This window comes from Sus scrofa, chromosome 12 (genome assembly GCF_054392235.1).
Source record: "Sus scrofa isolate SSC_HxYL_T2T_F1_AM1 chromosome 12, Sscrofa_HxYL_maternal_Yorkshire_Landrace_v2.0, whole genome shotgun sequence".
NCBI lineage: Eukaryota > Metazoa > Chordata > Mammalia > Artiodactyla > Suidae > Sus > Sus scrofa.
Genome location: NC_139394.1, coordinates 66541558 through 66568591, shown reverse-complemented (window position 1 = coordinate 66568591; position 27034 = coordinate 66541558). Strand labels below are relative to the sequence as shown.

The following is a 27034-nucleotide window of genomic DNA, read 5'->3' as shown; positions in this document are numbered from 1 at the left end:
ACGTGTCCTACCCGCCCACGGGTAGCTGTCAGGTGCGCAGAGCAGGCCTGACCTGCATCTGAGGCCCAGGTGGGAGAGCTTGGGTTGCGTGCCTCTTTGTTCATGGCTTACTTGAGGGTTGCGTGCGGCACCGAGACGGACCCAGGGTCGTGCGCAGGCCCGTGAAAGTTTCCGTGGTCACGGGGCGTGAGTGCCCTTGCCCACGGCACAGGTCCAGGATGCTAGGAATGGAAGACGGGGCTGCAAGACGCTGTTTGCCTGGGTTTTACAGCCTGGTGTGGCGCACGGCCATACAGGACGGAATGGGCTGTTTCTGCTCGTTCGCACTGTGTGAGCGCCTCCTGGGTGCCAGGCAGTGAGTAGGCAGGGGACGCAGCAGTCACCCCGAGCCAGCCTCACCCTCAGGTGCTCACGGTCTGGCCATGTTTGGGAGAGCAGCCCTGCGAAGGGCTGAACGCACCTGTTCTGCCTCCTAAATATTTCCGAATTCCATTCCGAACTTCTCCCGCGGACGGTCCTAATTCAGGCCCCTGCCTTCTCTGCTCCCAGGGCTCCCGTCATTGTTTCCTGATCAGTCACCTCTGGCCCACGTGCAGACCACTTGCCCTTGTGTAGGAGCGCAAGCTACAAGCTTCAGCTCATGGGCGTTCCCTTGGCGACGCAGCGGCGTCCGAGCAGGACTCGTATCCATGAGGATGTGGGTTTGATCCCTGGCCTCGCTCGGTGGATTGGGGACCAGGTGTGGCCGCGAGCTGTGGTGTAGGTCGCACATGAGGCCCAGGTCCTGCGTTGCTGTGGCTGTGGTGGAGGCCGGCAGCTGCAGCTCTGATTGGACCCCTAGCCTGGGAACCTCCCTATGCTGCGGGTGCGGCCTAAAAACAATTTAAAAATATAAATAAATACACAAAAACTTCCGCTAATGGTTTCCCACTGCCTAGGCCGCTCTGGGGCCAGCCTGTGTGGGCTTGACTCCCCACTGCAGGGAGTGTGTTAGGACCATAGGCAAGTATTTTAAATGTCCTGAGCCTCAGGAGCTGATTTTCTGCAAAACCACCTCTGTCCAATCTGCTGCCGCAGGCAGCTTACCCAGCAAGGGCTGGACCTCTGTGCACACTCTCCGTTTACTCTTCCCCGGCCCTCCCGCCTCTCCGGGCTCCTTCTGTCTGGAATGCTTTCCCTTCGCCTTCTCCTGGTTGGATCTCATTCAGCTCAGTCCTGGCCCCAGCACCGCCTCCTCCAAGAAGCCCTCCCTGAAGCTGCATACAGAGCTGGGTGCCCTTGTCTGGACCCCGTTATACCCCAGATTGAATCTGTCTTCTGTTTTTTTGGATTTTTTTTTCTTTTTAGGGCTGCACCCGTGGCATATGAAGTTGCCAGGCTAGGGGTCCAATCGGAGCTACAGCTGCTGCCCTACACCACAGCCACAGCAGTGCCAGATTTGAGCCAAGTCTGGGACCTTCACCATAGCTCGCAGCAACGCCAGCTCCCCCACCCACTGATCGACGCCAGGGATCGAACCTGCATCCTCACGGATGCCAGTTGGATCCATTTCCGCTGTGCCACAGTGGGCACTCCTGCCTTCTAATTTGTCTCCATTTGCTCAGGTGTGAGCTTCTTCCAAGGTGGCCTGAATCAAATGCCTCCTTATGCCCCCACTGCAGACCCTCCTGCCCGGGGATGTGTCCACAGACTTGAGCAGAACACGACAGGCATTTGCTTCAGGGACGGGGCCTGTGAGATGACCTTGAGGCATGGGTAGGACTTTTGAGAATTATTTTAGAGCAAGTTATACATGCACACAACACTGAATCCAAAGAAAGAAGAGGGCGCACAGTGAAAATTAAAAGTAGGTCACCTCTCAACCACCCAGCTCCCTCCCCAGAGGCCACCCGTGGTATCAGTTTCTGAGTATTCTGTGTAGGCAAGAATTGTCTGTCTCCCCCACTACACACACACACTTTTTTATTTTGCAAAAATTTAAACCCACAGAAAAGCCGCGAGGGTAGGACAATAAACACCCTTTGCCTAGATTCACCAATTAACATTTTGGCACGGTGCTAAATCGTTTACAAGCATTATATCATGTGACACTCACGGCAAGCACACACTCATGCCAGTTTTGTGGATGAGGTAACGGAGGCAGCAGGCAGGTGAAGGCACTCGCCCAGGGCCAAGGGCCGGCCAGGCTGGGGCTGGCCTTCCCCACAGGCGGCCGCGGGACTTGGATTCTCCGTTCTTCAGCTCGCTTTGGAGCAAAGTACTTTCTTACACGAACATGACATCCGCCTCCCTGGGATGTTTGCAGGAGGCTCAGTGGAAAAGTACACAGCTCTGGAAGCCTTCGCTGCTTCTCCGAAAACCTTCCATTCTCTAAGCAACAGCTGCTGTCACTGACCCTAGCACATGCTTCAGTGTCACCTCCTCTGCGAGGGCTGAGCTGGCTCAAGCCCTGATTTGGAAACCCCGGCGCTGGGCTCCTCGCTGCCAGTAGGATGACCTTACCAGCCTGGGCTTGGACCCCAGGGCCCTGGATGACCGGGCCCTCACGAAGGCCTCAGCGTGGTCAGTCCTGCTCCTTCTTCCTCCACCTCCACCCCAGCCCCTCTCGACTCACGCTCGGCCTGAATTTCCTCTCCTCTTTAATTTCCCCAAGGACTCCCTCTCTGAGCTGCTGAGCCTTTTGTCCACACCTCCTTCAGTCTTCTCTAAGTGGTCTCCTGGCTCGGAGACTGGACGGTGGAGGACTGGAGGGACGGTTCGCCCACCTAGTAGAACTACGTGGCACAAATTGCTTGGAAGCGTTGGAGCCTTAATTTCCTCAAGTGCGTAATGAGGGCAGGAGTGCCTGGCTCAGTACCTGGCATCGCGTCAGCCCTTACTAATCTCCCGCAATAGAACTGACAGCTCTTCCAGGCTGATGTCTCTGAGTCACCCCCTGAAACCCTACCTCCCTCGTCTTAATTTCTATGTGCCTCAGTGTCCGCCCGTGTAAAACGGGATGGTGATGGGGAGGCTGTGCGCCTTCACTGAGCTCATGCATATCAAGCACTTGTAACACTCTGCAGCCTTGCTGACCACCGCGCGTGGCCCGCGCACAGTGGGTGCGGTGGGTGTCAAGCTAATCCGCTCCACGTGGGCGCAAGAGAGCCAGGTTGGAAAAGCTGTTTGCAGCACCAGCCCGCCGGCCCCGCCCCGCCGGCCCCGCCCCGCCCCGCCGGCCCCGCCCCCGCAGCTGTCAGGGCCGGCGGCCGCGCGCCCGTCCACCAAGCCTGAACGTCCCGCCGCGCCCCGCCTTTCCCCGCCTACACAAGTTACCTTGCGCCCGGCCGCCTTTGTCCCTCCCCCGGCTCCCATTCGCAGGAAGGTTTCTTTGTTAGCCGCGGCGCCCAGCTGCCATTGGCCCGCTGGGCCGCCAATCGCGCCGGGACGCGGCCCCGCCCCGCGTGCGGCCCCGCCCCGCGCGCTGGCCTGTCGCTCCCTCGCGCGCGCCCGCCGCCCCCGAGTGCGCCCGGCGCTCCGCTCCCCTTCGCTGCGGCCGCGGGCGCCCAGGGCGGCGCGGGCACCGAGCGCGGCGACCGGCGGGCGCTTTGGGAGCGGGAGCGGGCGCGCTTGGCCGCGTCCATGGGCCCGGGGCCGGCGGGCGGCGGCGGCGGCGGCGGCGCGGGCGGGCGGCGGGGGCCGCGCGCTCTGTGAGGCGCCGGCCTGCGTGCGCGGCTGGAGGCGGCGGCCGGGGATGCGGCGGCTCCCGGCCTGAGCCCGCGCCCGGCCATGTCGGCCGCCAAGGAGAACCCGTGCAGGAAATTCCAGGCCAACATCTTCAACAAGAGCAAGTGTCAGAACTGCTTCAAGCCCCGCGAGTCGCATCTGCTCAACGACGAGGACCTGACGCAGGTGAGCGCCCGCGGCCGGCGGCGGGCGGCGGGCGGCGGGCGGGGCGGACAAAGCGGCGCCCTGCGCCCGCCGCCCGGTGACTCATGTGTTTCGGAGGCTCGAGGCGCCCGGCCGAGCGCGGGAACAAAGCGCGGGGCCGCACTCGGGCCGGGCGGCGCGGCCGGAGCGGGGTCTCGTCTCTCCCGGGCGCCCCGGGTCGCCGCGCCGGCCTCTCCCCGCGCCGGTCCCTCCGCGGCCGGGCTCCCGGCCGCGCCCGACGGCCCGCCCCCGCCCCGCGCCCTCTCCCGGCCGCCGTGCTCCCCGAGCGTCCCCGGGCGGCCCTGAGCGAGGCCGGGAGCCCCCTTCCCATTGCGGCCCCGCTGACCTAGTTGCGGCCGCTCCTGCCGCGGACACGCTGCTTCCGAGCGGACCGGCCTGGCCCTTCCTCCGCCGCTGGAGTGCCCACCGGCCTTGGCGCTTACGGGGCCGGCGGCGGCGGCCCGGGACGTGCCGCCCCCTGACCGGAGCCCCCAGGCCGCGGAGCCCCCAGGCCGCGGAGCCCGGGTCGCGCCCCGAGGGCCCGCGGAGCTGTTTGCGGGGCGTGCTCCGGGCTGTGCGGCGGGCTTCCGAGGGCCCCTCCTCGGCGCTGCGGGGCTCTCTGGGCGGCCGCGTAGGCGGTGATGCGGGCCCCGCACCGGGACTCGGGAGATCCAGCTTCTGGTCTCCGCTGTCACTCTGAGCCGCGTGACCTTGAGCAGGTCCCTTCGCCTCTGGGTAGTTTCCTTTCCGTTCCCACAAATTGGGAGCAGGGGTCCCTGGCTCTCCCCCCCTCCAGGCGGTTGTGAAAAGCAAGGCATGAGACCTTCTTAAACTTTTCAAAAAATAAGCAGACAGAAAGTTGCTTACAGACCCGTACACTTGGATTTAGGAAGTTTCTGGGCTTGGCAAGGTTATTCTCGGAGAGTTTTCTGGTTATCCCGGGCCGCTGCCTCAATTGCGTGTTTACACCTCATGGGGCTTGCTTTCCATTTCTTAAATTTGGGTGGACTAGAATGGAATCTGCATATTCGAGTTAAATCTGTTGAAAAAAAATCTGTTTATTAGGTGGGTTCAGAGGAGCAGGAGGTGTTGCACATTTCCAGTGTGTTGCTCTTTCTCCTTCTTCCCAGGGGAAGTGTGGGTTTTGAAGCAGGCCTGGGCCCTCCAGGGCCCAACTGGAATGGTAGTTTCTGAAATGAGTGGGGTTATTTGTGCTGGGAGAGATGAGGCCGGGCTTCCACCTCCTGGGATCTTTCAGGAAGAAGCTGCTCTTGAAAAGAGGAGAGAGACTCGGGCGGCTGCCAGCAGCCTCAGCTGCTGCTCCCTGCATCCGGCCCTCCCCCAGCCTGTTCCTCTCATCCTCGGGGCTCCATTGGAAACCCTCAGCCAATCGGTTCCCACCAGTCTCCCCCAAGTCCCTGCTTCCTGCTGCCCCTCCCGCCCCGAGCTTATTTTAGACCGTCCAGGCTGGAAGATAGATCAGCAATCACTGAGGCCACCTCCTCCGTAAGGCGTTTCTCCTTTAGTCCTGTGCGTTTCTCGACATTCATACATACAAGCTCAAGTATAGTTGAAAAACCTTTTTTAATCTAAACTCTACTGCATTTTTGCTCTGCAACATATTTTTTTTTTCCTGCCTAACAGACATCTCACAGTCCCTTTCATGGTAGTACGTATAAACATACCAAAACTGTTTGCATCTTGTACTGTCAGGGATGTACCGTAATTTAACCATTCCTTTATGGATGCACAGCAAGGTTAGTTCCTGGTTTTGTCATTATAAACAGTGAGTGCTTCAGCGAACAGCTTTCTACATGCTTGTGTGTGTGTGTGTGTGTGTGTGCATGCGCGCACGAGTGTAAGTATTTCTCTGGGGGCAGTTACCCAAAAATAGAATGGCTGGGTTGACATCAAATGCCTTAAATTTTTTTTTTTCACAGATAATCACCAAATTGTCTTCCAAAAAAGGCTGTGTCATACCATTGCCAAGATTGGGTAGCAAATGATTTAATTCTCTAGTAATTCCCCCAATGACCAGTGAGTTTAAGCCTCTTTTAATAATATTTATTGAGTGTATTTTGTTTCTTTTGTGGGTTTTCATATTTTTTGTCCATTTTTCTCTTGGATTAGCTCCTCTCTCCCGCACTAATGTGTAGGTGCTTTATGTGTACTTTAGGTGAGGCGTCCGTGAACTTTCTGTAAAAGATCACATAGTAAACATTTCAGCCTTTTGGGCCACGAGATCTTTGTGGCTCCCCGGTAGCTTTGCCCTTGTAGCACGAAAGCCTCTGTGTAAAGCTGCTGTAGATAAGACATAAACTAAGGGGTATGGATCTTTCCAGTAAAACTTTATATACACATACAGGCAGCTGGCGGGATTGGCCTTTGAGCCATGGTTTGCTGATTCCTGCTCAAGATATTAATCTGGCACTTGTCACATACTGTTTTTAATTTTATGTATGGTTAGTTCTCTTTTTCATGCGGTAGTTTTAAATGTGAATGCAATTAAATGTCTGCATTTTCTTTATAGTTTGTAGTTTTAATCTCATGCTTACGAAGGTTTTCTTTGCAACTTTATGGTATAGCCTCTTATTTCCTTCATTCTTTTATAGTTGTTTTTATGCTTAGGTTGTTCATCTATTGGATTTGTGTTTTGGGAAAATAATTCTCGGGAAAGGCAGAAGCTCTAATAGATGCTCTTCCACAAGTCCGTGTAAAGTTCCCGTCGTGGCACATCGGAAACAAATCCGACTGGGAACCATGAGATTGTGGGTTTGATCCCTGGCCTCGCTCAGCGGGTTAAGGATCCCGTGTTGCCGTGAGCTGTGCTGTAGGTTGCAGAGGCGGCCCGGATCTGGCGTGGCTGTGGCTGTGACGTAGGCGGGCAGCAACAGCTCCGATTCGACTCCTCGCCTGGGAACCTCAAAATGCCGAGGGTGCGGCCCTTAAAAAAAAAAGACAAGAGACAACAGACAAAAAAAACAAAAAAAAAAAGATCATGCAAATGTCAGTAAAGGTCTCCAGGTCAGTGCTGTTCAGGGAGAAGGCGTCACCAGACACCAGCGACGGGGCGACAGGACGTTGGCAGTTGATCAGAGGTGGGGATTGAGGAAACCTGGCCGGGTAAAAGTCCCTTTAACGGTGGCCGAGGAGAGCATATTTGGAGTAGGTTTGGGCAGGTGGGACGGAGTGAAAGATAATGTGGTAAATTGGCCATCAGGGGAGTGGAGGTGGCTGGGGCTGGAGGAGGAATAGGGCCGCGTGGAATTCTGGCACGGGAGGGAGCGGGGTGGCTCCGGAGGCTGTGTAGACTGAAACAGGAAGAGGGGAGCAGAGGGGTTGGGGGTTAGTGGGAGCTGCAGGTCTGGAACTGAGGATGCTGGGTGTCCAGGTCCTTGTCCCAGCTGGGGTTCCTGGGCTTTCTGGTGGGGCGTGACCTGAGGTGATGTTTCATTCTCCTGCTGGCTCCTGCACCAATAGGCATCGATTTTTGTGGGAGGAGTCACCAAACTTAATTCTCGTTCCTGGTCCACTGCTGTTTTGTTGCGGGACCTTGGCTGGGTGGTTTTTCTCTCGTGGAGAATGAGAGGGTCGGTCTGGATCTTGCCCAGTTCTTCCAGTCCTCCTGGTCTAATTCCGCCCCTCGCTGGGCCCATGCGCCACGGCCAGGGCTACTGGGGCCTTGGGGTAGGAATCCCAGATGTTGAGGTAGGGGGGCCAGCGCTTGATCTCTTGAATCATTTCATCAACTTTCGTTCCTATGATTTTCTTGGAAGTTCCGGGATATGGATGGTCTTCGTTTGACCTAATGGTCATCTCAGAAACAGCGGGAGGATTTTGTGCCCACCCTTTTTAGAAGGTTTGTAATTACTCACAGATTGGTGGGTAGTTTGGCAAGGGGTATGTCAGAAGTCCCAGACCTCACACTTGGCCAGCAAGCACGTGAAAAGACGGTAACATCCGTAGTGGTTAGGGAAATGCAGGTTGAACCCCTGATGAGATGCCGCCTTCCACCCACTAGGATGCAGAGGAAGGAAAAGGGAAAGTATCAGGTACCCCGAGGATGTGGAGCCCGCGTGCGTTGCTCTCGGGAAGGTGTGCGATGGTTCAGCCGGCGAGGAGGTCGGATTGTCAGTTCCTTAAGAGCGTTATCACCTGACTCCGTGAGTCCATTCCTAGCGTGGACCCAAAGAATTGAAAGTAGGTATTCAAGCAGTTCACAATAGCACTGTTCACAATAGCCAAAAAGTAGCAACAACCCAAGTATCCGTCGTGAACGAACGGATAAATCCAGTACAGTGGTATATCCAGACAGAGGAATATAATTCAGTTATAAAAAGGAATGAAATACTGAGCCCTGCTGTAACATGACTAACCCTCCAAACCATGGCGCTTAGTGGAAGAATCAGAGACAGGTCACAGATTGGTCTGTTGATATGAAATGTTCAGAAGAGGCAAATCCATGGAAACAGAAGGCAGACGAGTGGTTGCCAAGGTTCTGGTTAGTGGGGGACAGGGAGTGCCTGCTGATGGGGTTGGTGTTATTTAGAAGGTGATGAAATGTTTTGGAATTAGATGGAAGCACTGGTTACATAACACCATGAATGTACTAAGTGGCACTGAAGCGTTCACTGTAAAGTAGTTAATTTTTTATTTTTATTTTTATTTTTTGCTTTTTAGGGCTGTACCTGCAGCATATGGAGGTTCCCAGGGTAGGAGTCAAATCAGAGCTACAGCTGCCGGTCTGTGTCACAGCCACAGTAACTCGGGATCTGAGCCGCATCTGCGACCTACACCACAGCACATAGCAACACTGGATCCCTGACCCACTGAGCGAGGCCAGGGATCGAACCCACATCCTCATGGATACTAGTCAGATTTGTTTCCGCTGCACCACAATGGAGACTCCAGTTTGTTTGTTTGTTTTTACTTTTTAGGGCTGCAGGTGCAGCACATGGAAGTTCCCCGGCTAGGGGGCAGATCAGAGCTACAGCTGCCAGCCTACACTGCAGCCATAGCAACACCAGATCTGAGCTGTGTCTGCAACCTACACTGCAGCTTTCAGAAACACAGGATCCCTAACCCACTGAGTGGGGCTAGAAATTGAACCGACATCCTCATGGATACTAATAGGGTTCATTTTCTCTGAGCCACAACAAGGACTCCTAAAGCAGTTAATTTTGGAGTTCCTTTGTGGCTCAGTGGGGTTAAGGATCTGGCATTGTCCCCGCAGTTGCGTGGGTCGCTGCTGTGGCATGGGTCTGATCCCTGGCCTGGGAACTTCCACATGCCACAGGTGCAGCCAACAATAAAAAAGCTGTGGCGTTCCCATTGTGGTGCTGCGGAAATGAATCCCACAAGTATCCATGAGGATTCGGGTTCAATCCCTGGCCTGGCTCCGTGGTTCGGGGACCCAGCTTTGCTGTGAGCTGCGGTGTAGGTCGCAGACGAGGCTTGGGTCCCATGTCTCTAGAGTGTGATTTGATCCCCACTCTGGGAACTTACATGTGCCCCAGGTTCAGCCCTTAAAAGAAGAAGAAGAAGAAAGGTAAAGTAATTAATTCTATGTTACATGAATTTTACCTCAATTAAAAAAAAAATGTAAGAATCACACCCCCTTCTCCCCCAACTCCCAAACCTACCCTTTGCTCCTTGTATTACTGGAGTGAATATCTGATTGTTTTCCAGAGTCTGGACTAGGGATCGGCAAATTTTTTCTTAAAGGGCCAGATAGTAAATATTTTAGGTTTTGTAATTCCACAGGCAAATTCAAGGAGTTTGCATAGGTACTTACATAACCATTTGCAAATATAAAAGCCATTCTTTTTTTTTTTTTTTTTTTTTTGTCCTTTTGCTATTTCTTGGGCCACTTCTGCGGCATATGGAAGTTCCCAGGCTAGGGGTCCAATCGGAGCTGTAGCTGCCGGCCTATACCAGAGCCACAGCAACGCAGGATCCAAGCCATGTCTGTGACCTACACCACAGCTCACGGAAACGCCGGATCCTTAACCCACTGAGCAAGGCCAGGGATCGAACCTGCAACCTCATGGTTCTTAGATTCGTTAACCTCTGAGCCACAATGGGAACTCCTCAAAGCCATTCTTGATTTCTCAGCCTTAAAAAAATAGCCAGTGGGGAGTTCCCGATGTGGCTCAATGGGGTTGGAGGCATCTTGGGAGCACTGGGGCACCAGTTCAATCCCTGGCCGGGCACAATGGGTTAAGGATGCAACGTTGCCACAGCTGCTTGGGTCGAGACTGTGGCTCGGATCTGGTCCCTGGCCTGGGAAGGCCATGTGCCTTGGGGTGGCCAAAAAAGAAAAGGAAAGACAAAGCTAATGGGCTGGATTTGGCCTGTGGAGCATAGCTTGCCAACCCTCCCTGGGTTAGACCAGCCCTCTCCAATGGAACTGTATTACATATGTGTAATTTAGAATTTTCTAGTAGTCATGTTTAAGTAGAAAAAGGTGAAATCGATTTTAGTTTTATTTAACCTAAGGTGTCCAGAATATCATCATTTCAACATGTAAAGAAGCTGTCGTACACACTTGCACCTTCCCAGCCCCTCCAGTGCAGACTTAGCCACTTGGCAAGCGCCGAGTATCTGTGTGTGGCTGGTGCCTGCAGTGGTGACTAGGGCAGGTCTGGGTGCAGCGGCCTGGCCCTCGGCTGGGTCCCTGAGACCCTGGGCGACGCGCCGGCTGGGAAAGCTGTGCTCGTGAGCTTTTCCTCACTGTGGGCTGTCGTGCAGACAGCTGGGCTCAGAAGCTTCCTGGAGCGCCGCTTCTCCTGCTCGTGCTCCTGTGTGCATCTCTCTCAGTGTCTTTGGCCAGCTTTAGGGGTGTGCTTTCTTTGTCACCATTTTTTTTTTTTTTCCTCCTTTGGCCGCACTCACAGTCTGTAGAAGTTGCCAGGCTGGGAATTGAACTTGAACCTCAGAGGTGACCTGAGCCGCTGCAGTGACAATGCCTGGTCCTCACCCAGCTGCATCACAGTGGGAACTCTTGCATGTCCCTTCCTTTTTGGTGACTCCTTTTGCTGTGTCCGAGAGCTCTGGGGCTCTGGTCACTACTTCCCCTCCAGGGCAGAAGGAGGGCGGGTGCTTGCCAGTCAGGGCTTAGGGGACCTCTCTTGCGGGTGGGCTGGGAGGGGGCAGGCCTACCTGCCTGTCCAGGCAGATGGCCGGACGTGGCGACTGCATTCCGCACAGCCCTCTGCATGTGCTGAGTCTCTGCAGCCGTATCCTAGCTGCTTTTCTCCTTGCATTCGAGCCTGCTACCTGAGCCTGCTACGTGAGCTTTCTCTCTGAGCTCCTGTTCCCGTGCTACCCAGAGGGACTGCAGTTGAAGACCTGTGTTCTCTTCTTGGCGCACCTGTGGCAGGCTGACCCAGAAAGGTCACTTACATTCTCCCAGGCCTAGTTTCCCACCTGTAAAGCTGGCGCCCACATTCTCTCGACAAGGAGTGTTCTGCTGATGGAACAGATGCAGCGCACTGGCCAGGCCCGTGGAGGCTCCAGGATGGCCTTTGTGGTAACTGCTGTTCCAGGAAGCATGCGACCACCTCTCCTGTGGGGAACGGCCTTTGTCTGGGCTCTCCCTGATGCTCTTAGGCCAAAATAAAGAAATTTGGCTTGGAATGTTTATCTTTAAATTGTCCCCAAGCTGCCAGATAGATGGAAAGAGAGGAGGGAGAATTGCAAGCTGGAAAGGAGACGGGCGGGTGGGGCGGTGTGGCCTACGCCCAGGTCCCTATATGCTGTGGGGCGGGGAGCCCTGAGGGCTGACTTCGAAGCACTGGATCTGAAAAAACAGGCTTTTATCCTTGGAAACTCACTCTCCAGGCACCCTTTTCCCATCTGAGAGGACATAGTTGGACCAAGTCAGTGGTTTTCAAACTTAATAAATTGAACATGGAGCCTTTTACCAGAAGAAATTTGTACGGAAACATCGTGCGTGAAAAAGAGACATGGCTTCTGGGTGACATGCAGTTGGAGCCTCTCAGCCCCCTCTGTTTTCTGCCCGTGGGACCTCCAGTCATTTCTGAGGCCTCGAGGGCAGGTCTGAAAACTCTGCCGTAGGTGTTCCCGTCGTGGCTCAGCGGTCAGGATCCCAGCTGGTATCCGTGAGGACGCAGGTTCGATCCCTGGCCTCATGCAGTGGGTTAAGGATCCAGCATTGCCGTGAGCTGTGGCGAAGGTCACAGACGCAGCTCGGATCTGGCATTGCTGTGGCTGTGGTGTGGGCCAGCCGCTGAAGCTCCAACACGCCCCCTAGCCTGGGAACTTCCCATACGCCACAGGTGCGGCCCTACAAAGTTAGAAAGAAAGAAAACGCTGCCCTAGATTTTGTGGTCCCTTGGTTTTAGCAGTTGAGCGTCCTGTGAAGTGGTCTGCAGGTCTTTCGCAGCTGCCCTGGGAGGACGCCCTGCATGCCCAGCCCTCCGGCTCCCACTATTCTGTCGCTTCCTTTGGGGGCCAGAGAGCCAGCGGGTTGATTTGCTGGCACATCGTCTCTGGAGACTGGAACTAGAAGCTTCCAAAACGCTTGCTGGGTTTCTCAGTCAGGGTCATCCTAGTTCACATGAAACCGCAGCCTGGCTTTTGCCTGGCGTCTGTAACCCTTCAGGCTCCTGCCTCCTGTCACTCAGTTTAGCGTGTGCACCCTGCGCTGCAAGTGGCCCGAGGTGGCCTGCCCTCGGCTTCAGGGCGGCTCGGGCGAGAGTGAGCAGATGGGCCTGATGCGTCCTCCGGGGCCTGCGTGGCACGGGATCAGGGGTTGTGTCCGCCGTGACCTCCTTCCGCCCGAGGCCGCCGAGCTCCCTGGGGATGGGGCTGCGTTCCACACGATTCCCACGCCAGCCTTCATGCGACCAGAGCCTGTCCTCCCTTCTCCTGGGAAGGCCACTTGGACTTGTCAACCTGGTGTTTCAGTAGGAGGCCGGGCTACTGCCACCGAAACGAAGGCTCTTTAATGGACTTCTACCTCCAAGCCCTGGGAGGAGGGCCTGCGGGCCTGGACATCTCCCCCCCGCTCCATTAAGCAGGCAAGGGACTGTCCACTGAGACCCAGCGAGGGTCAGCCTGGGTCACAGGAAGACCAGGGTGGAATTTTCCAACGTTCCTTTGGCCTCCCTGTGTCTGATGACAAGTGTTAACCTTTGCTGTCAGAATCAGGGCCTGGTCCTGACTTGGATTCCTGAGTTTCTGGAGTGGGGGGCGGGGTTGGGACAAGCAGAGCATTTCGCGGTTTGTCACCCGGTCCTGACGTCTTTTAGCTGTGGGGTGTCCCGTGTCCCCTGAACAGGCTGCTGGCTTTGGTCCAGCCCTGAGCAGGAAGCAGGTTTTCCCCTGAGGAATTGAGACCCAGGGAGTGGTTGTGTCCTTGATCTCTCTGGTCCTGAAGCCCTGGTCTGGCAGGTATGCCAGGGAGCCTCCTGTGCGCCTTAGACAGGCCTCTCACCTCCCAGGGGCCTGGTAGCAGCAGAAGAGCCTAAGGCAGGCCAGCAGCTGCTCAGTTCCAGTTGAGCCAGAGAAAGAGCCCAGGCCTCCTGGGCACCACACTCAGAGCCTCTTTTCCGTGCGGGACCCTCAGGTCTCAGTAGGGCCGGGCCGTTCATTTGCTTTCCGCTTGGGGCTGCGCTGACCTAGAAATCTGACACGGTCCCACTTTTCACTTGCACGTGTTCACGAGAGGGAATGGGGTGGTTGAGGGCGGGGGCTTTCAGCCCAGATTTGGGTTTTATGCTGATTGAGCAAGGTAACAGGATTTAAGTGTCTGTGTCCCTCCCCTAAAAACCGGAGGCTGCGATAATACCCCTGTCTTTGGGTGCCTGTGAGGATGCTGGAAGGTGCAAGAAACAGCTGGTGCTAAATTTATAACTGCTTGAGTGTGGAGCAGGCACCCTGTGGACGCGGCTGGCTTTGTAGGCACGGACCCAGAGCGGGAGCTGCCTCTGTGATGCAATTCTGTGGGGCAGCTGGCACTCATACTCTGATTCTGCCTACCCTGCGCCCACAGAGCAGAAGCCCAGGCTGCCACCTCCCCTGCTAAGCTGCCTAGCACCACCCCAATAGCTTCCTCACAGGAGCCCCTCGGGCTTGGAAGGGCCATAAGCAGTTAGCTTGCTTCAGTATAAAGATTCAACTTTTCAGAATTTTATGGTCCCCGTCGTGGCTCAGTGGAAACAAACCCGACTAGGATCCATGAGGATATGGGTTCAGTCCCTGGCCTCACTCAGTGGGTTAAGGATCCAGCGTTGTTGTGAGCTGTGGTGTATGTTGCAGTCATGGCTTGGATCTGGCATGGCTGTGGCTGTGGTGCAGGCTGGCAGCTGCAGCTCCAGTTGAAACTCTAGCCCAGGGAGTTTCTATATGCCTCAGGTACGGCCCTAAAAAGAAGAGAAAAATTTTTTTTCAGAGTGTAAGAAGTGGAGAGACCGGGTTCTGTCAGCCTGAGACCTCCCTTTAGAGGGTGACGGCTGCTCCGGAGGGCAGCCGCCAGCCCCGCGGCCACCCTGGAGCACCTGCCAGGCCCAGAGCAGGGCCTGGTGCAAGTCCTGTGCATGACTGTGGCAGGTCCTGATTTCGGAAGTCACTTTGGGTAGAAGTGTCAGAGGGGGACTAAGAGAAGCTGCTTTTCCTGCGGTCGCCCCTGGGAGCAGTTGATGGGATCTACATCCTCGTGCCCCCGGCCTAGGTGCAGTGGGGCCACCCAGTCGTCCTTGACTCTCATCTGCTCATCTCCCTCCCCTCCGAAACCCGCTGCGTGTAGGGTCTTCTTCCTGGAGCAGGGCCACGCAACCTTCCACGGCGTGGTTTTCTATACTTAAATCGAAGGAGCAGTTGACTAGCTCTGGGAGTATTTCCTGTGGCAGTGGTGGCATTCATAGCTGACAGTAATCGCTGTGTGCCAGGCCACTGTTAACTCATTTGTATTCGGAGCCGCCTGATGAGGCAGAGAGAAGAAAACAGACGAGAAGAGGGCCTGTAACTTGCCTAATGGCCAGGCAGCAAGGGACAGAGCCGGGATGCAAACCCAGGCCGTCTGACTCGACCTCCGCCTCCCAGTGCTCCCCGCGCGCACGTGAGCGGCTCAGATGGGGGCTCTGGACGTTAGATCCCTGGGTGTGTGTGGCCCTTAGCCCCTAGATTCTGGGAGCCGGGGGCTGCCAGAGGGTGTGTGTGTGCTGGGAAGAGTGGGTTGGAGGGTAACACTTGGGCTGAACTTGTTAAATTTCCTTTTTTCCCCCCTTCCCTCGCATTTTCCTGTCCTACCTGTCATTTTATAGGAAGCACTGCTATTTTGTTTGTTTTGGCCACGCCTGTGGCATGCGGAAGTTCTGAGCCAGGGAGTGAAGCTGCACCTCAGCAGTGACCCAAGGCACAGCAGTGACCCAAGGCACAGCAGTGACAATGCCAGGTTCTTAACCTGCTGAGCCACGAGGGAACTCCAGCAAGCACTGCTTTTTTGAGGGTCAGGGTGTGACTTTCCTGCCAAGCCATGGCCTCTAAACTTTATCCCCACACGCTCTTCAGCTTTCTTCCCTTTGCCACGAGTGGCGTCATGTTCCAAAAATCCTGTGGCCACGGGCTTCTCGTCAGGCCCAGTCAGGGCAGGGGCTTCCGCTCTTCCCCCAGCGGCTACAGGCCAGGGAGGGGCCCTGAGCAGGGGCTGGGCTTGCAGGGCACGTGTGTGGGCAGACGGGGGAGCGGGTGGCTGAGCTGGGGAGTGGGAGGGAGAATGGAGAGGGTGGGCTGCCCCCTCCATGCCTGGCATCTAGTGAGCACTGTGTGTGGGGTGTTTTGTTTTGTTTTGAGGCAAAATTTATATAACGTCAAGTTAATCATTTAAAAATGGACATTTCAGGGAGTTCCCGTCCTGGCGCAGTGGTTGACAAATCCGACTGGGAACCATGAGGTTGTGGGTTCGATCCCTGCCCTTGCTCAGTGGGTCAAGGTTCTGGCGTTGCCGTGAGCTGTGGTGTGGGTCACAGACGCGGCTCGGATCCTGCGTTGCTGTGGCTCTGGTGTAGGCTGGTGGCTACAGCTCCGATTCGACCCCTAGCCCGGGAACCTCCATATGCCGCAGGAGCGGCCCAAGAAATGGCAAAAAGACAAAAAAAAAAAGGACATTTCAGTTGTGTTAGCACATTCACAATACGCCAAATCCACCAGTACTCTCTCATTTTACATATTTCGTCACCCCGAAAGAATACCCCATACCTTGTAAGCGGTTATGCCCCATTCCCCACCCCCAGCCCTCAGCACCCGTCTGTCTGTCTGCTGTCCCTGTGGACGTATTTTTTCCTGTCCCTGTGGATTTACCTAGTCTGGACATTGCAACCTTTTGTCTGGCTTTTTGCACTGAGCATGTTTTCAGGAGTTCATGTGGTCGCGTGAAGCAGTGTCCACGGCTTGTTTATGGCCGAATGTTCCATTACATGGAGAGAGCGCATTCTGCCCCTTCATCTGGAGGTGGCATTTGGGCTGTTCTGTCCTCTGGCTGCTGGGAACGTTCGCTCGTGTGCGTGTTTTTGTCTGACACCTCCTCTCTCTTCTTCTGGGTGGAGACTAGGAGGGACTTGCTGGGCCCCATGGAAATGTGTCAGTGAGCTCTGTTTGGAATCAGCTCGTCCAGCCAGACATCCGCACTGCAGGCTGTGGGGGGGGGGGGGGCAGTGGAGATGGTGCTGGACGGGCGGAGGAGTCCAGGATGGAGACCTGGGGTCTGCGTGCGACTGCGAGGTGCTGCTGGAGGGGCTGTGCCCATGTGCGGGGATGGCCAGGCCCCTTGGAGCCCCGTCCCCCTCCTGGAGTTCAGCGCAGCTGCCAAGCAGGAGCAGAGCTGGAGGGGGTGGGAGAGGAAGGCTAGGCCGTGTGGGGACACGCTGGTGCACCCCAGAGTGGGGAGGTTCATGGAAGCGGCGGAGAGCCAGCAGCCTCCAGAGAGCCTTGGAGTCAGAGGAAGAGGTCTCTGGCCTGCTCGCGCCTCTGTTTCCAGTTTTCAAGCTTTATTAGCTGTGGAGCACGGAGCCCCTTGAAGTGGCTCTCGGAACTCAGCCATGTGAAGTCCAGGTCCAGGGCAGGAGTGGCGCCCCCCTGAGGCTGCTCCCACCCCAGCTGCCTGCCCCACCTGTGCTCTGCAGGGGCTCTGAAGGGCTCTTGGAAAACCACTGGTTTGTTCTAGTCTTGCCTTAGTACTTTTTAGTGGAGTGGAACATTTGATGGATCCGAAAGGGCTCGAGTGGTGTATGGCTCTAGCAGCGGGTGCCGCGCTCCTGTCGGATGCCCGAGGTGCTCAGTAGTTTGATGTATCAGCCTCGGGGCCGCTGGGACCTGGGGCAGGGCGCGGGCAGGGCGCCCGCAAGTGCATGTTGTCTGTTGTAGAGCCAGCCCCCTCTCCAGGCCCCTGTCCTGCCCCCTCTCCAGGCCCCTGTCCCTGGCAGAGCTCGCCTCTCAGGAGGAGGGTCTCCCTGCCCAGCGTGTGCCGGAGTCTTTCATTTCCATGGTTGGTAGGGCTGCCGCCAGGGGAAAGTCTGGCATGAGATTCTTCCCTTTAGGAAGTGTGTTGAGGAGAAAGGCTCTGAGTAGAAGCCTGGAGACGGACATGAAGGCTTGTTTGTGTTGGGCTGACAGAGAGCCGGGGGTGTGATCAGTCCCGGGGGAGCACGGGTGTTGTGGGAGTACAAGGGCCAGTTGCTGATGGGGTGCGCTTGGGTGGCTGGGGCTCCTTTATGCTTCTGATTACTCAGGACTTTTGTTAATGTGGGTTACATCCATGGCATTTACTGTAGAAATTAAAACTGAGGCATTAAAATTTATTTTTTAAGGCCACACCTGTGGCATATGGAAGTTTCTGGGCTAGGGATTGAGTCTGAGCCACATTTGTGACCTGTGCCGTAGCTCGGTGGGTTAAGGATCCGGTGTGGCTGGATGAGCTGTGGTGTAGGTTGCAGACACGGCTCAGATCCCGAGTTGCTGTGGCTGTGTCATAGGCTGGCAGCTGTAGCTCCGATTTGACCCCTTGCCTGAGAACCTCTGTATGCCACAGGTGTGGCCCTAAAAAGCACACATACAAAATTTTTTTTGACTTGAAATTCCTGCAGCAGGTTAAGAATCCAGCCTTGTCTCTGTGGCCGTGAATGTTTGATTCCTGGTGTGGGAACTTCCAAATGCTACGGGTGTGACAATTAAAAATACAGTTTTGGCTCATGAACCCCTTAAAAGAGTCTCAGGGCCCCCTGAAAAAGGCCGTACTTTGAGAACCTCTGGTCTGGCCCAAGCTGGGCCATTTGCTTGAAGGCTCCAAATGCCTCGATGGGAGCTGCCCTGAGGACGCAGAGGCGAGGACACGTGTCGGGACTGAGCAGAGGCCGAGGCCCCCGCTCAGAATGCTGGGGTGGGCACAGGGTGGAGGAGTGGGGCCACCAGCACATTCCAGGACTGGCTCCCCCGGCCTCCTGCTGCCAAGGGTCCCCTGAGGTGCGGCACGTGGCTCATGGTGGGGACGGTTCGTTCTGGCCGAGTAGACAGGAGTTTGCGGCTCAGAGGAGTCGTGCTCTGTGTCACTTTCTCGTCTGGGCACCGCTGCGGGCGGGGCAGGTGTCACTGGGACTGGAGAGCCGGGCGGCTGAGGACTGCCGGCCAGGGCAGGTGGTCCTTCTCTGGCTCTGCCGCTGCCTTGCTCTGCCGCCAGGAAGCAAGACCACCTCCGTCCTCCCCTGGTCACTGCATGTGCCTGATACACTCCAGGACCCTGGAGACGTGGGGCTGGGCTTGGGTGGGAAGCCAGGGTGGGGACGAGGATCGCATTCTGGGCTCCAGGTGTGCCCTCTGAGCACGTGGGCGGGAAGGGAATTCAGGGGACTCTTGGAGGCCCCCAGGGATCTCAGGTCACACACTAGGGATTTTTCCATTCTATTTTTTGGGAAGAAGCTTGGATCAACCTTCAGAATTTTCCTCTTCCAAAGAAAATGACCTCTTATCCTGGAAGTCTCCTCGCCAGGTCCTGCCCCTTGGATTTGGTAGCCGGACAGGAATTTCCCTGTCTTTAAAGTTAAATGAGACGTTATCCCCCACGGACTTAGATGCCTCAGTTACAGCACAGCCTTTGCAGTGACTGTGTCTTAGGGCGTCTGGTAAAGAACACATCTTGGCCTTTCTTGTCCTCTTGCTGCCCCTCTGCTTCCAGCCCGGGGGTGTCAAAAGACCTGCACGTGGAGATTTCCAGCTTGGGCCCCCCAGCCTGCTTACAGGGAGCCCCCCAGGACCCCCGTCCAGCACCCCCTCCAACCTATTTGCCTTTGTGGCTTTTGAGGAGCTAACTCTGCAGACTCCCTTTGACAGGTGGTGTTTACTTCGTTGGTTTCCCCTAAAGGAGGTTTAACAACAGTCACCAAACTTGGACATGCATGTGCACAGCCACCAGAAACAGGGACATGACCCCAGTGTCACCCACAGATGAATGGATAAGCAACTGTGGCCCATCCACGCAGCGGGGTAATTTTTGGCCATGAAAAGTAGTGAGATAGCAGCACCTGCTACAGCGTGGCTGCCCTTGAAAACATCTGCTCAGTGGAAAAAGCCAGACACAGAAGACCACATGCTCGCTGATTCCTTTTGTGTGAAACATCCAGCTTAGGCAAGTCTGCGAGATGGAAAGCAGACGGGTGGTTGCTGGGGGCTGGGGAAGGGGTGGCCGCGGGCAGTGACAGCTCGAGTGTGTTGGGCCTCTTTTGGGGTGACGCAGATGCTCTCAAGCTGATCGTGGTGATGGATGGCACCACAACCCATTGACTGTACACTTACTTTGGTTTATTTTTTCCTTATGGCCTCAGCTGTAGCATGTGGAAGTTCCCTGGCTATGAGATGCACCAGAGCTGCAGCTGAGGCCTCCACCACAGCCGTGGCAGTGGGATCTCAGCTTGCGGCAACGCTGGATCCTTAACCTACTGAGTGAGGCCAGGGATTGAACATGCCTCCTCACAGACACCATGTCAGCTTCTTAACCCACTGAGCCACAGTGGGCACTCTGGCTGTACACTTTTGAATGCTGAGTTGTATGGTATTTGAATTAGACCTCAAAAGTAAGTTATTAGAGGAAGTTCCTGTGTGGCCCAGTAGGTTAAGGATTTGGCACTGCTGCAGTTGTGGTGCAGGTCATGATGGCGGCATGGGTTCAGTCCCTGGCCTGGGCGCTTCCATATGCTGCAACATGGGATCTGAGCTGCCAAAAATATGAAGAAAAAAGAATGGCATTCCCATTGTGGCTCAGTGATAATGAACCCGACTAGTATCCACAAAGATGTGGGTTTAATCCCTGGCCTTGCTCGGTGGTTTAAAGGACCCGGCATTGCCTAGAGCTGTGGTGTAGGTCAGTGATGCGGCTTGGATCCAGCATTGCTGTGGCTGTGGTGTAGGCCAGCAGCTGCAGCTCTGGTTCGACCCCTAGCCTGGGAACCTCCATATGCTGTGGAGTAGCCAACAAAAGGGTAAGTTATTACAAAAATACCCCTGAACAGTTTTACCCCACCTCGTTTTCGAGTTGTGCTTGTAATTCACATTTTGCCCAATGATTATTGGACATCTTTGTTTCCTGTCTCTCTGTCATTTTTGGTTTGACATTTGCTCCCCGTGTGTAGCTAGCACCACAGTCTCTCTCTGTCATACGTGCCATCCTGGTGCCCCAGGCCCCCCAGAGCATGCTGTGTGGACCTGGCATTGGCCTTGTCCTCATACCTTTGTGTGCGTGTCTGTACACACATGGCTTAGGGCCTGGCATGGTCCTGTGTGTGGCAGCAGCGTGGTTGTGTTCTGTCCTGAAAGCAGCTGGGCATCACATAACATCATTTGGAGTTTGGGTCGTTGTTTTACCAGATAGTGTCTTTGTCTCAACCCTATGCTACTTGTGATTTGGCTGAAAGGTAGGACTGTCAGCAGCTTGTCCCAAGGTTTAGGGCTCTGCAGGAGGCGGTCCTGGAGATGCTAGGCCTCCTGGCATCATGGGGACCTGCCTTCTCCCCTTTAAAGCCCTGCTCCCTGACGTGCTACCAGATGGATGGCACTGCATGAGGCCCTGTGGCGTCAGCCTCCCTGGCTCGCGCATGTCCCCGACATCCATTTCTTTCTCTTTTTCTTTTTCATGGCTGCACCCATGGCATCTGGAAGTTCCCAGGCCAGGGCCTGAATCCAAGCTGCAGCTGTGACCCGTGGTGAAGCTACGGCAGCATCGGATCCTTTAACCCACTGCGTTGGGCCAGGGATCAAACCCACATCTACGCAGCGACTCAAGCCGCTGCGGTCGGGTTCTTAACCCACTGTGCCATGGCAGGAACTCGGCGACGTGGGCTGCTGAGCTTGCTCCTGCTTGGTCCTCACAGAGGCCTCCCAGACCCTCCCACTCTGCTCCCTGGCGCCGAGTTCCTCCCCTTGGTTCTACTTTTTGTGTTGTCTTGTTTTGGGTGTTCTCAGTGGCTCTGTTGTCTTTGCCTCCTGATCTTTGGCAGCAAAAATGGGTAAACTGCATTTTCTTCCCCCCCCCTTTTTTTTTTTTTTTGGTCTTTTTTTGTCTTTTCTAGGGCCACTCCTGTGGCACATGGAGGTTCCCAGGCTAGGGGTCTAATTGGACCTGTAGCTGCCAGCCTATGCCAGAGCCACAGCAACATGGGATCTGAGCCACATCTGTGACCTACACCGCAGCTTATGGCAATGCCGGATCCTTAACCCACTGAGAGAGGCCGGGGATTGAACCTGCAACCTGATGGTTCCTAGTCGGATTTGTTAACCACTGAGCCACGACGGGAACTCCTCCTTTTTTTTTTTTTTTTTTTTTTTTTTTGCTTTTTAGGGCTGTCCCTGAGGCATATGGAGGTTCCCAGACTAGGGGTCGAATAGGAGCCATAGCCACTGGCCTATACCACAGCTCACAGCAATTCCAGATCCTTAGCCCACTGAGCAAGGCCAGGGATCGAACCTGCATCCTCATGGATGCTAGTCAGATTTCTTCCCACTGAGCCAGCCCAGGAGCTCCTAAACTGCATTTCTTGCAACTTTCTTCAGGGCCTCGTGTCCTGGTGTAACTAGTGGACTCTCTGTCCGTTCCCCAAAGTATCCCAGTTTGGATGCTGAATCTAGGGGGTGCTCTGCTCACTTGGCTCTGCTTCCTCTGGGTGGAGGTGGGTGCCTGTGCTCACAGTTAGGTCTTTGCAAACACGTTCTCCTTGGGGGTCTCGTCCTGGACCAGCACGTACATTCTGCAGGGACGGCGCGAGCCTTTATTTCTGGACGCGGCTCGCTGACAGGTGGCTCATGGTTAAAGGCAAGATGTGGGGTCAGGTTGCCTTGACTCAGGCCCCGCAGCTTCCTTGGGTGTGAGATGGGGGGAAGAGGGGGCGCAGAGGGCCTGGAGCAGCGGACGCCTCCTAAGCCGTGAGTGTTGGCTGTGGTGACAGCGGGGGTAGGACAGCTGTGACTAAGAGAGGAAACTGACGGACCCTTCAGATGACTTCTCTGTGTGCCCAGTCAGATGGCGTGTGTGTCCCCAGAGCCACCCTTGATGCTTTCCTGACAGCTGGGGAGCAGCAGCCTCTGTCACTCAGAAGCCTGGTCACACGCCCTGGGTGCTGATGGTGCCGAATCGTGTGCAGTGGCCGTCCCGTGGCTGGGTATCCTCGCAGTGGCCGACGGTCCTCTGCTGATTTCCCGTGGCAGGTGACAGGCCCTGGGCGCTGGCACTGGCAGAGGGCGCCCGCGTGAGGAGTGGGGCTGGGATTCTGCTGCAGGACGGTTTTCTCCAGGGCCCGAGAGCTCTTGGCCGGTCTTGGAGGTGAGTTCCAGCACCGTCCGGCCCACTCGGCATTGGGGGGAGAAGCCCGTGCGTGGCCTCTGGCGGGTCTGCAGCGGCAGCCGATGCCGGTTGTGGTAGAAGAGAAGGGGTCTTGGTTCTGCTGGGCAGAGGGGCCTGTGCTGCCCGCTCGGGGTCGGGAGGCGGGCCCTGCCCGCCGAGGAGCCTCCGTGTTTGGCGGGTTTGGACAGAGCGCGCTTCCAGCGGCCAGGACGCAGTGAGGTCTTGGCGAGGGCACGGCCTCAGACTGACTTGGACGTGGGCTCGCGTTTCTCTTGACCGACTTCCATCCACGCGGCCCAGAAAAGACAGGCGACCTTGGAATCGCTCGTGATTTATTTACAAGCGTATGAAGACGGCCAGACGGCTGCTACCCAGGCCTCATTTCTCCTTTTGGAATCGAAATGCAGAAACTATGACACAGCCCGTTTTCTCTGCGAGTGGAAGCGCTTCCACAGAAACTCTTTTGGGGAAAAGAAGGGCAAGGAACCAACCTCCAAACCACAGAAGACGGATTAGCCGGCGTTTACACTCCCTCTGCCCACAGATCTTTCAGCGAGGCGTCTGCCAGGGGCTCTCTGTCCCACCTCATGCTTCAGGGCAGCTCCTCAACGCCCCACCTCCTTGAAATCCTGGCCCCCGCAGGTGGGATCCTTCTCTGAAGCTGCGGGGGCCTGTTCCTGGGAACTGCTGTGCACATGGCCGCTCTGCGTGGGGTTTATAGCCGCAGCCTGCTGTGACCAGCCTGTGCGGGGTCGCATGCTTTGCCCTTACCCTCCGAGTCAGGGGCCCTGGAGTCCCTCTGCCTGACCTCGAATGCTCTAGTCCTGCCTGGTTTCAGCACTGGCCCTGTGCTTGGGCCTGAGTAGGTGCTGGGGTTTATGTCCCTGACTCTCAGGCATTGGTCCTTCAGTGACTCAGTGGGTGTGTCTGATGTGATTTAAAATTTTTTAAATGGAAAGGATGTATGTATTTTCCTTTTATTGTAGATGATGAAACTGAGATTCGTAGACACAGTGTCTTGTTCTGGGCCACGCGGTGATAAAGACATAGAACCAGGGCTTGAACTTGAGCCTCCTGGTTCCCAGGCTGTGTTCTTTCTTTTTAGGGCCACACCCGTGGCATGTGGAAGTTCCTAGGCTAGGGGCTGAATCAGAGCTGCGACTGCCGGTCTACACCGCAGCCACATCAACGCCATATCCGAGCCACGTCTATGACCTACACCAAAGCTCACAGCAATGCCAGATCCTTAACCCACTGAGCCAGGCTAGGGATTGAACCTGCATCCTCATGGTTACTGGTTGGGTTCATTACTGCTGAGCCACAACGGGAGCTCCCCAGGCTGGGTTCTTTCCACTGACTGTGTCGAGCTGTTAGGTCGTTTTGGTGAGAATGCAGTGTAAGGTATAGGGGTTCCCTGACCTCACTCATCTTCTGTCAGGAGTGATCAAGCCCCTGCCCTGGGCAGGATGCAGGCAGGCATGAGCAGGCAAAACCTCTGCCCTTCCTTTTCGTCAAAAATAATGTCTGGAAAGTGCTACGTAGTAGCATTACTTTACAAAAAAGGAGAAAAATAAAACACTCAAGACTTGTTCATGATTCCAATAGTGAGTGTAATAGCTGTTTTCTTTCCTTTTTTTTTTTTTTTTTTTTTTCTTTTTGGGCCATGCCTACTGCACATGGAAGTTCCCAGGTCAGGGATGGAACCCACGCCCCAGCAGTGATCCCAGCTGCTGCAGTGGCAGTGCTGGATCCTTAATCTGCTGTGCCACAGAATTCCCACAATAGCTATTTTCTTACTGCCTCCTAATCTTACTCCATCCTGCTGCATTTTTTAATCCATGGATCACATTTTCACATCCTCCTTTGGTTGCGTGTTCACATGACTGGTCTCTTGCTAGACTGAGAGCCCCTTGGGGACTGAACACGCTTCATGTTTTTGTCTCTGATTCCTTGACCGATTCCAGTTTCACAGCAGCCTGTGGGGAAATTTGCCCAAACGCCTCAAGAAGAGGCTGGTTACCCAGGAGACAGAGGGAAGCCACCTGGCTCTGCAGGGAGCACTGCTTGATGGAGTTTTGTGGGCCCATGCTCTAGAGGGTTTCTTGGGGCATTCCCTGGTGGCTCAGCAGGTTAAGGATCCAACCTCGTCGCTGCTGTGGCACTGCTTCGATCCCTGAGCCTGGAACTTCTGCATGCTGAGGGCGCAAGAAATAGATAGATAGATAGATAGACAGAGGGTTTCTCGAATTCCTCCTAGTAGTTATTAATTCCTCTGAATGGCTGTGAGTGTTATAGTGGCTTAATAGTCATCAGCAGTCGTTTAGCCATTTTCTTATTGGACACCAGTTCCTCCCCAGTCCTGAGCAGAGCTCTGTGCTGCTGTCTGTGTGATTTTTTCAGGCGCAGTTTCTGGCTGTGGGGTTCCTGGGCCAGGAGCATGGAAATGTCGTGGTTCTCACACACGTGGCCACGTGGCTGCTCTCTGAGAGGCCAGGTTCCTGCAGTGTCTCTGCCTTTGGTTTTTGCCAGTGGGGTTCATGGGGTGGCCTGGTTGGAGCTTGGCTTCAGGAAAGGGAGAAGCCTGGTTGCAATGCAGCCTGTCTGCCTGTGCCTCTGCCTGCCGGCTGCCCCCAGTGTTGGGTGCTGCCCGTTCCTCCTGGTGACCTGGGCCCTCCGAGGGTGGAAGCCAGATCACGCAGGCCGTGGCTTGGAGGCTTGCCCAGCAGCACCCAGTGAGCACGTAGGGAACAGTGCTCAGCTGTGCGGTGTGACGCCCGAGTGTGTCACTGACTCACGCCCGCGATGGTTTTCCCAGTCATGAGGCCCTGCCCTGCGCTGGACACCTCGCTCGACCAGGGCGAGATTCCGGTCCGCGGCAAGCTGGGGTGTGGACGAGGATGGGAACAGAGGAGGCTTGGAGTAGGGAGATGGGCCTTGGCAGGGGAGCAGAGTGTTGCCAGAGGTGGGGGGGTGGCGTCCTTCCCTGGGGGGCGTAGGGATGAGAGCAGCTGGGGTGGGGGAGGTGGGAGCAGCCGCAGGAGGTGCTCCGTGGACACTTGGCTTTGGGTCGGTTCCTGTACTCAGAGGGGGTGTGGGGTTTTGAGGGGACCTGTGTAGGGACAGTGTGGTACCCTGCTCCGCGGAGTAGTTGGGTTTTGGGGGGGGAGGCAGCTTTGGAAGTGAGAGGCCCCAGAGGATGGGATGGAAGGCCTGGAGGATGACGGGACATTGACCAGGGCTCAGGACGGGGGCAGCGCGCGTTCTTGCTTGGTCAGTGTTGGGTGCTCCCTCTTTGGCGGTGTGTCTGCTTTCCCTTCTCCGTGCCCTGTGCACGCTGAGGGTACGTGAACCCGAGGGGACAGAAGAGCGAGCTCAGCCCCTCTCACTGCCTCCTCGACTCCGTGAGTCTCAGACGGGCCACGTGCAGCTGAGAGCCGAGCGTGTCATGTTCTGGACCCTTGGAGTGGGCTGTGCTCGGCGGCTGTGTCCAGAGGCCTGTTTGCGTCTGGGAAGCGTCAGTGTGGCAGCTTGACGACTCTATGGGAGGCAGGCCAGGAGGTGAAGGCCTTCCCTGCTGCCTGCGGCCCGCCCACTTGGCCTGAGTCGAGACCGTCAGGCCGTCCCTGATGCAGCCCAGATCTGCCCGAGGACGGTGGGGAGAGGAAGGGGGCCAGAGAACCTCACCTCAGTCAAGTCACAGGCCCGAGAGAAGGTGCACGCATGTGTGCATGTGGGCCCAGAGGAAGCTGTTGGGAAGGCCAGTGGGCCCAGGCAGTGCAGCCCGGCCAGGAAGGGCTGGCCTTGTCTGGAGATGAGCCCTGTGGACTGCAGAGGCCTTGGTGGCTGGAGCCTCTGTGCTCTGGGGCTGCGATGAGTCTCCTTCTAGCAGTAAAGGCCTGTGTGTGGGTAGAGGGAGTATTTAGGAAGTAATAGGTTTGAGGGTTTTTTTTTTTTTTTAATTAACCTTTTTCCTTTGAGATAATTGAAGTTTTGCCTGCAGTTGTAAGACGTAACCCAGAGAGATCCCACGTGCTCTCTACCCGGCTCCCCCAGGGGTAGCATCCTGTAAGGTTAGAGCACAGGATCAGAGTCAGGCCAGCAGCATCGCACAGTCCCTGCGGGATCCCTCACAGCCACACCGCCTGCCCACCCACCACCACTGCCTCCTTAGCTCCTGGCAGCCGCAGATCTGGTCTCCATTTCTAGAAACCCCACATTTCAAGAATGTTAGGTCAGGAGTTCCCATCCTGGCTCAGTGAGTTAAGAACCCGACTAATAGCC

General features: G+C 55.9%; 1 protein-coding gene and 1 long non-coding RNA gene across 2 annotated transcripts in view; both read left to right on the top strand.

The window, feature by feature from the left end:
• The first annotated feature begins 3682 nt into the window (after positions 1-3682).
• Positions 3683-27034, top strand: part of MPRIP (myosin phosphatase Rho interacting protein) — a 108267-nt gene continuing 84915 nt past the window's right edge. The window contains 1 exon segment of the mRNA NM_001435399.1: positions 3683-3891. Within this exon segment, the coding sequence (NP_001422328.1) occupies positions 3769-3891 (123 nt within the window). The 5' untranslated portion in view covers positions 3683-3768.
• Positions 8788-24949, top strand: LOC146398440 (uncharacterized). The gene is made up of 4 exons (XR_014822086.1): positions 8788-14136; positions 21854-21952; positions 23839-24096; positions 24848-24949. It is a non-coding gene; the product is annotated as an uncharacterized LOC146398440 (long non-coding RNA).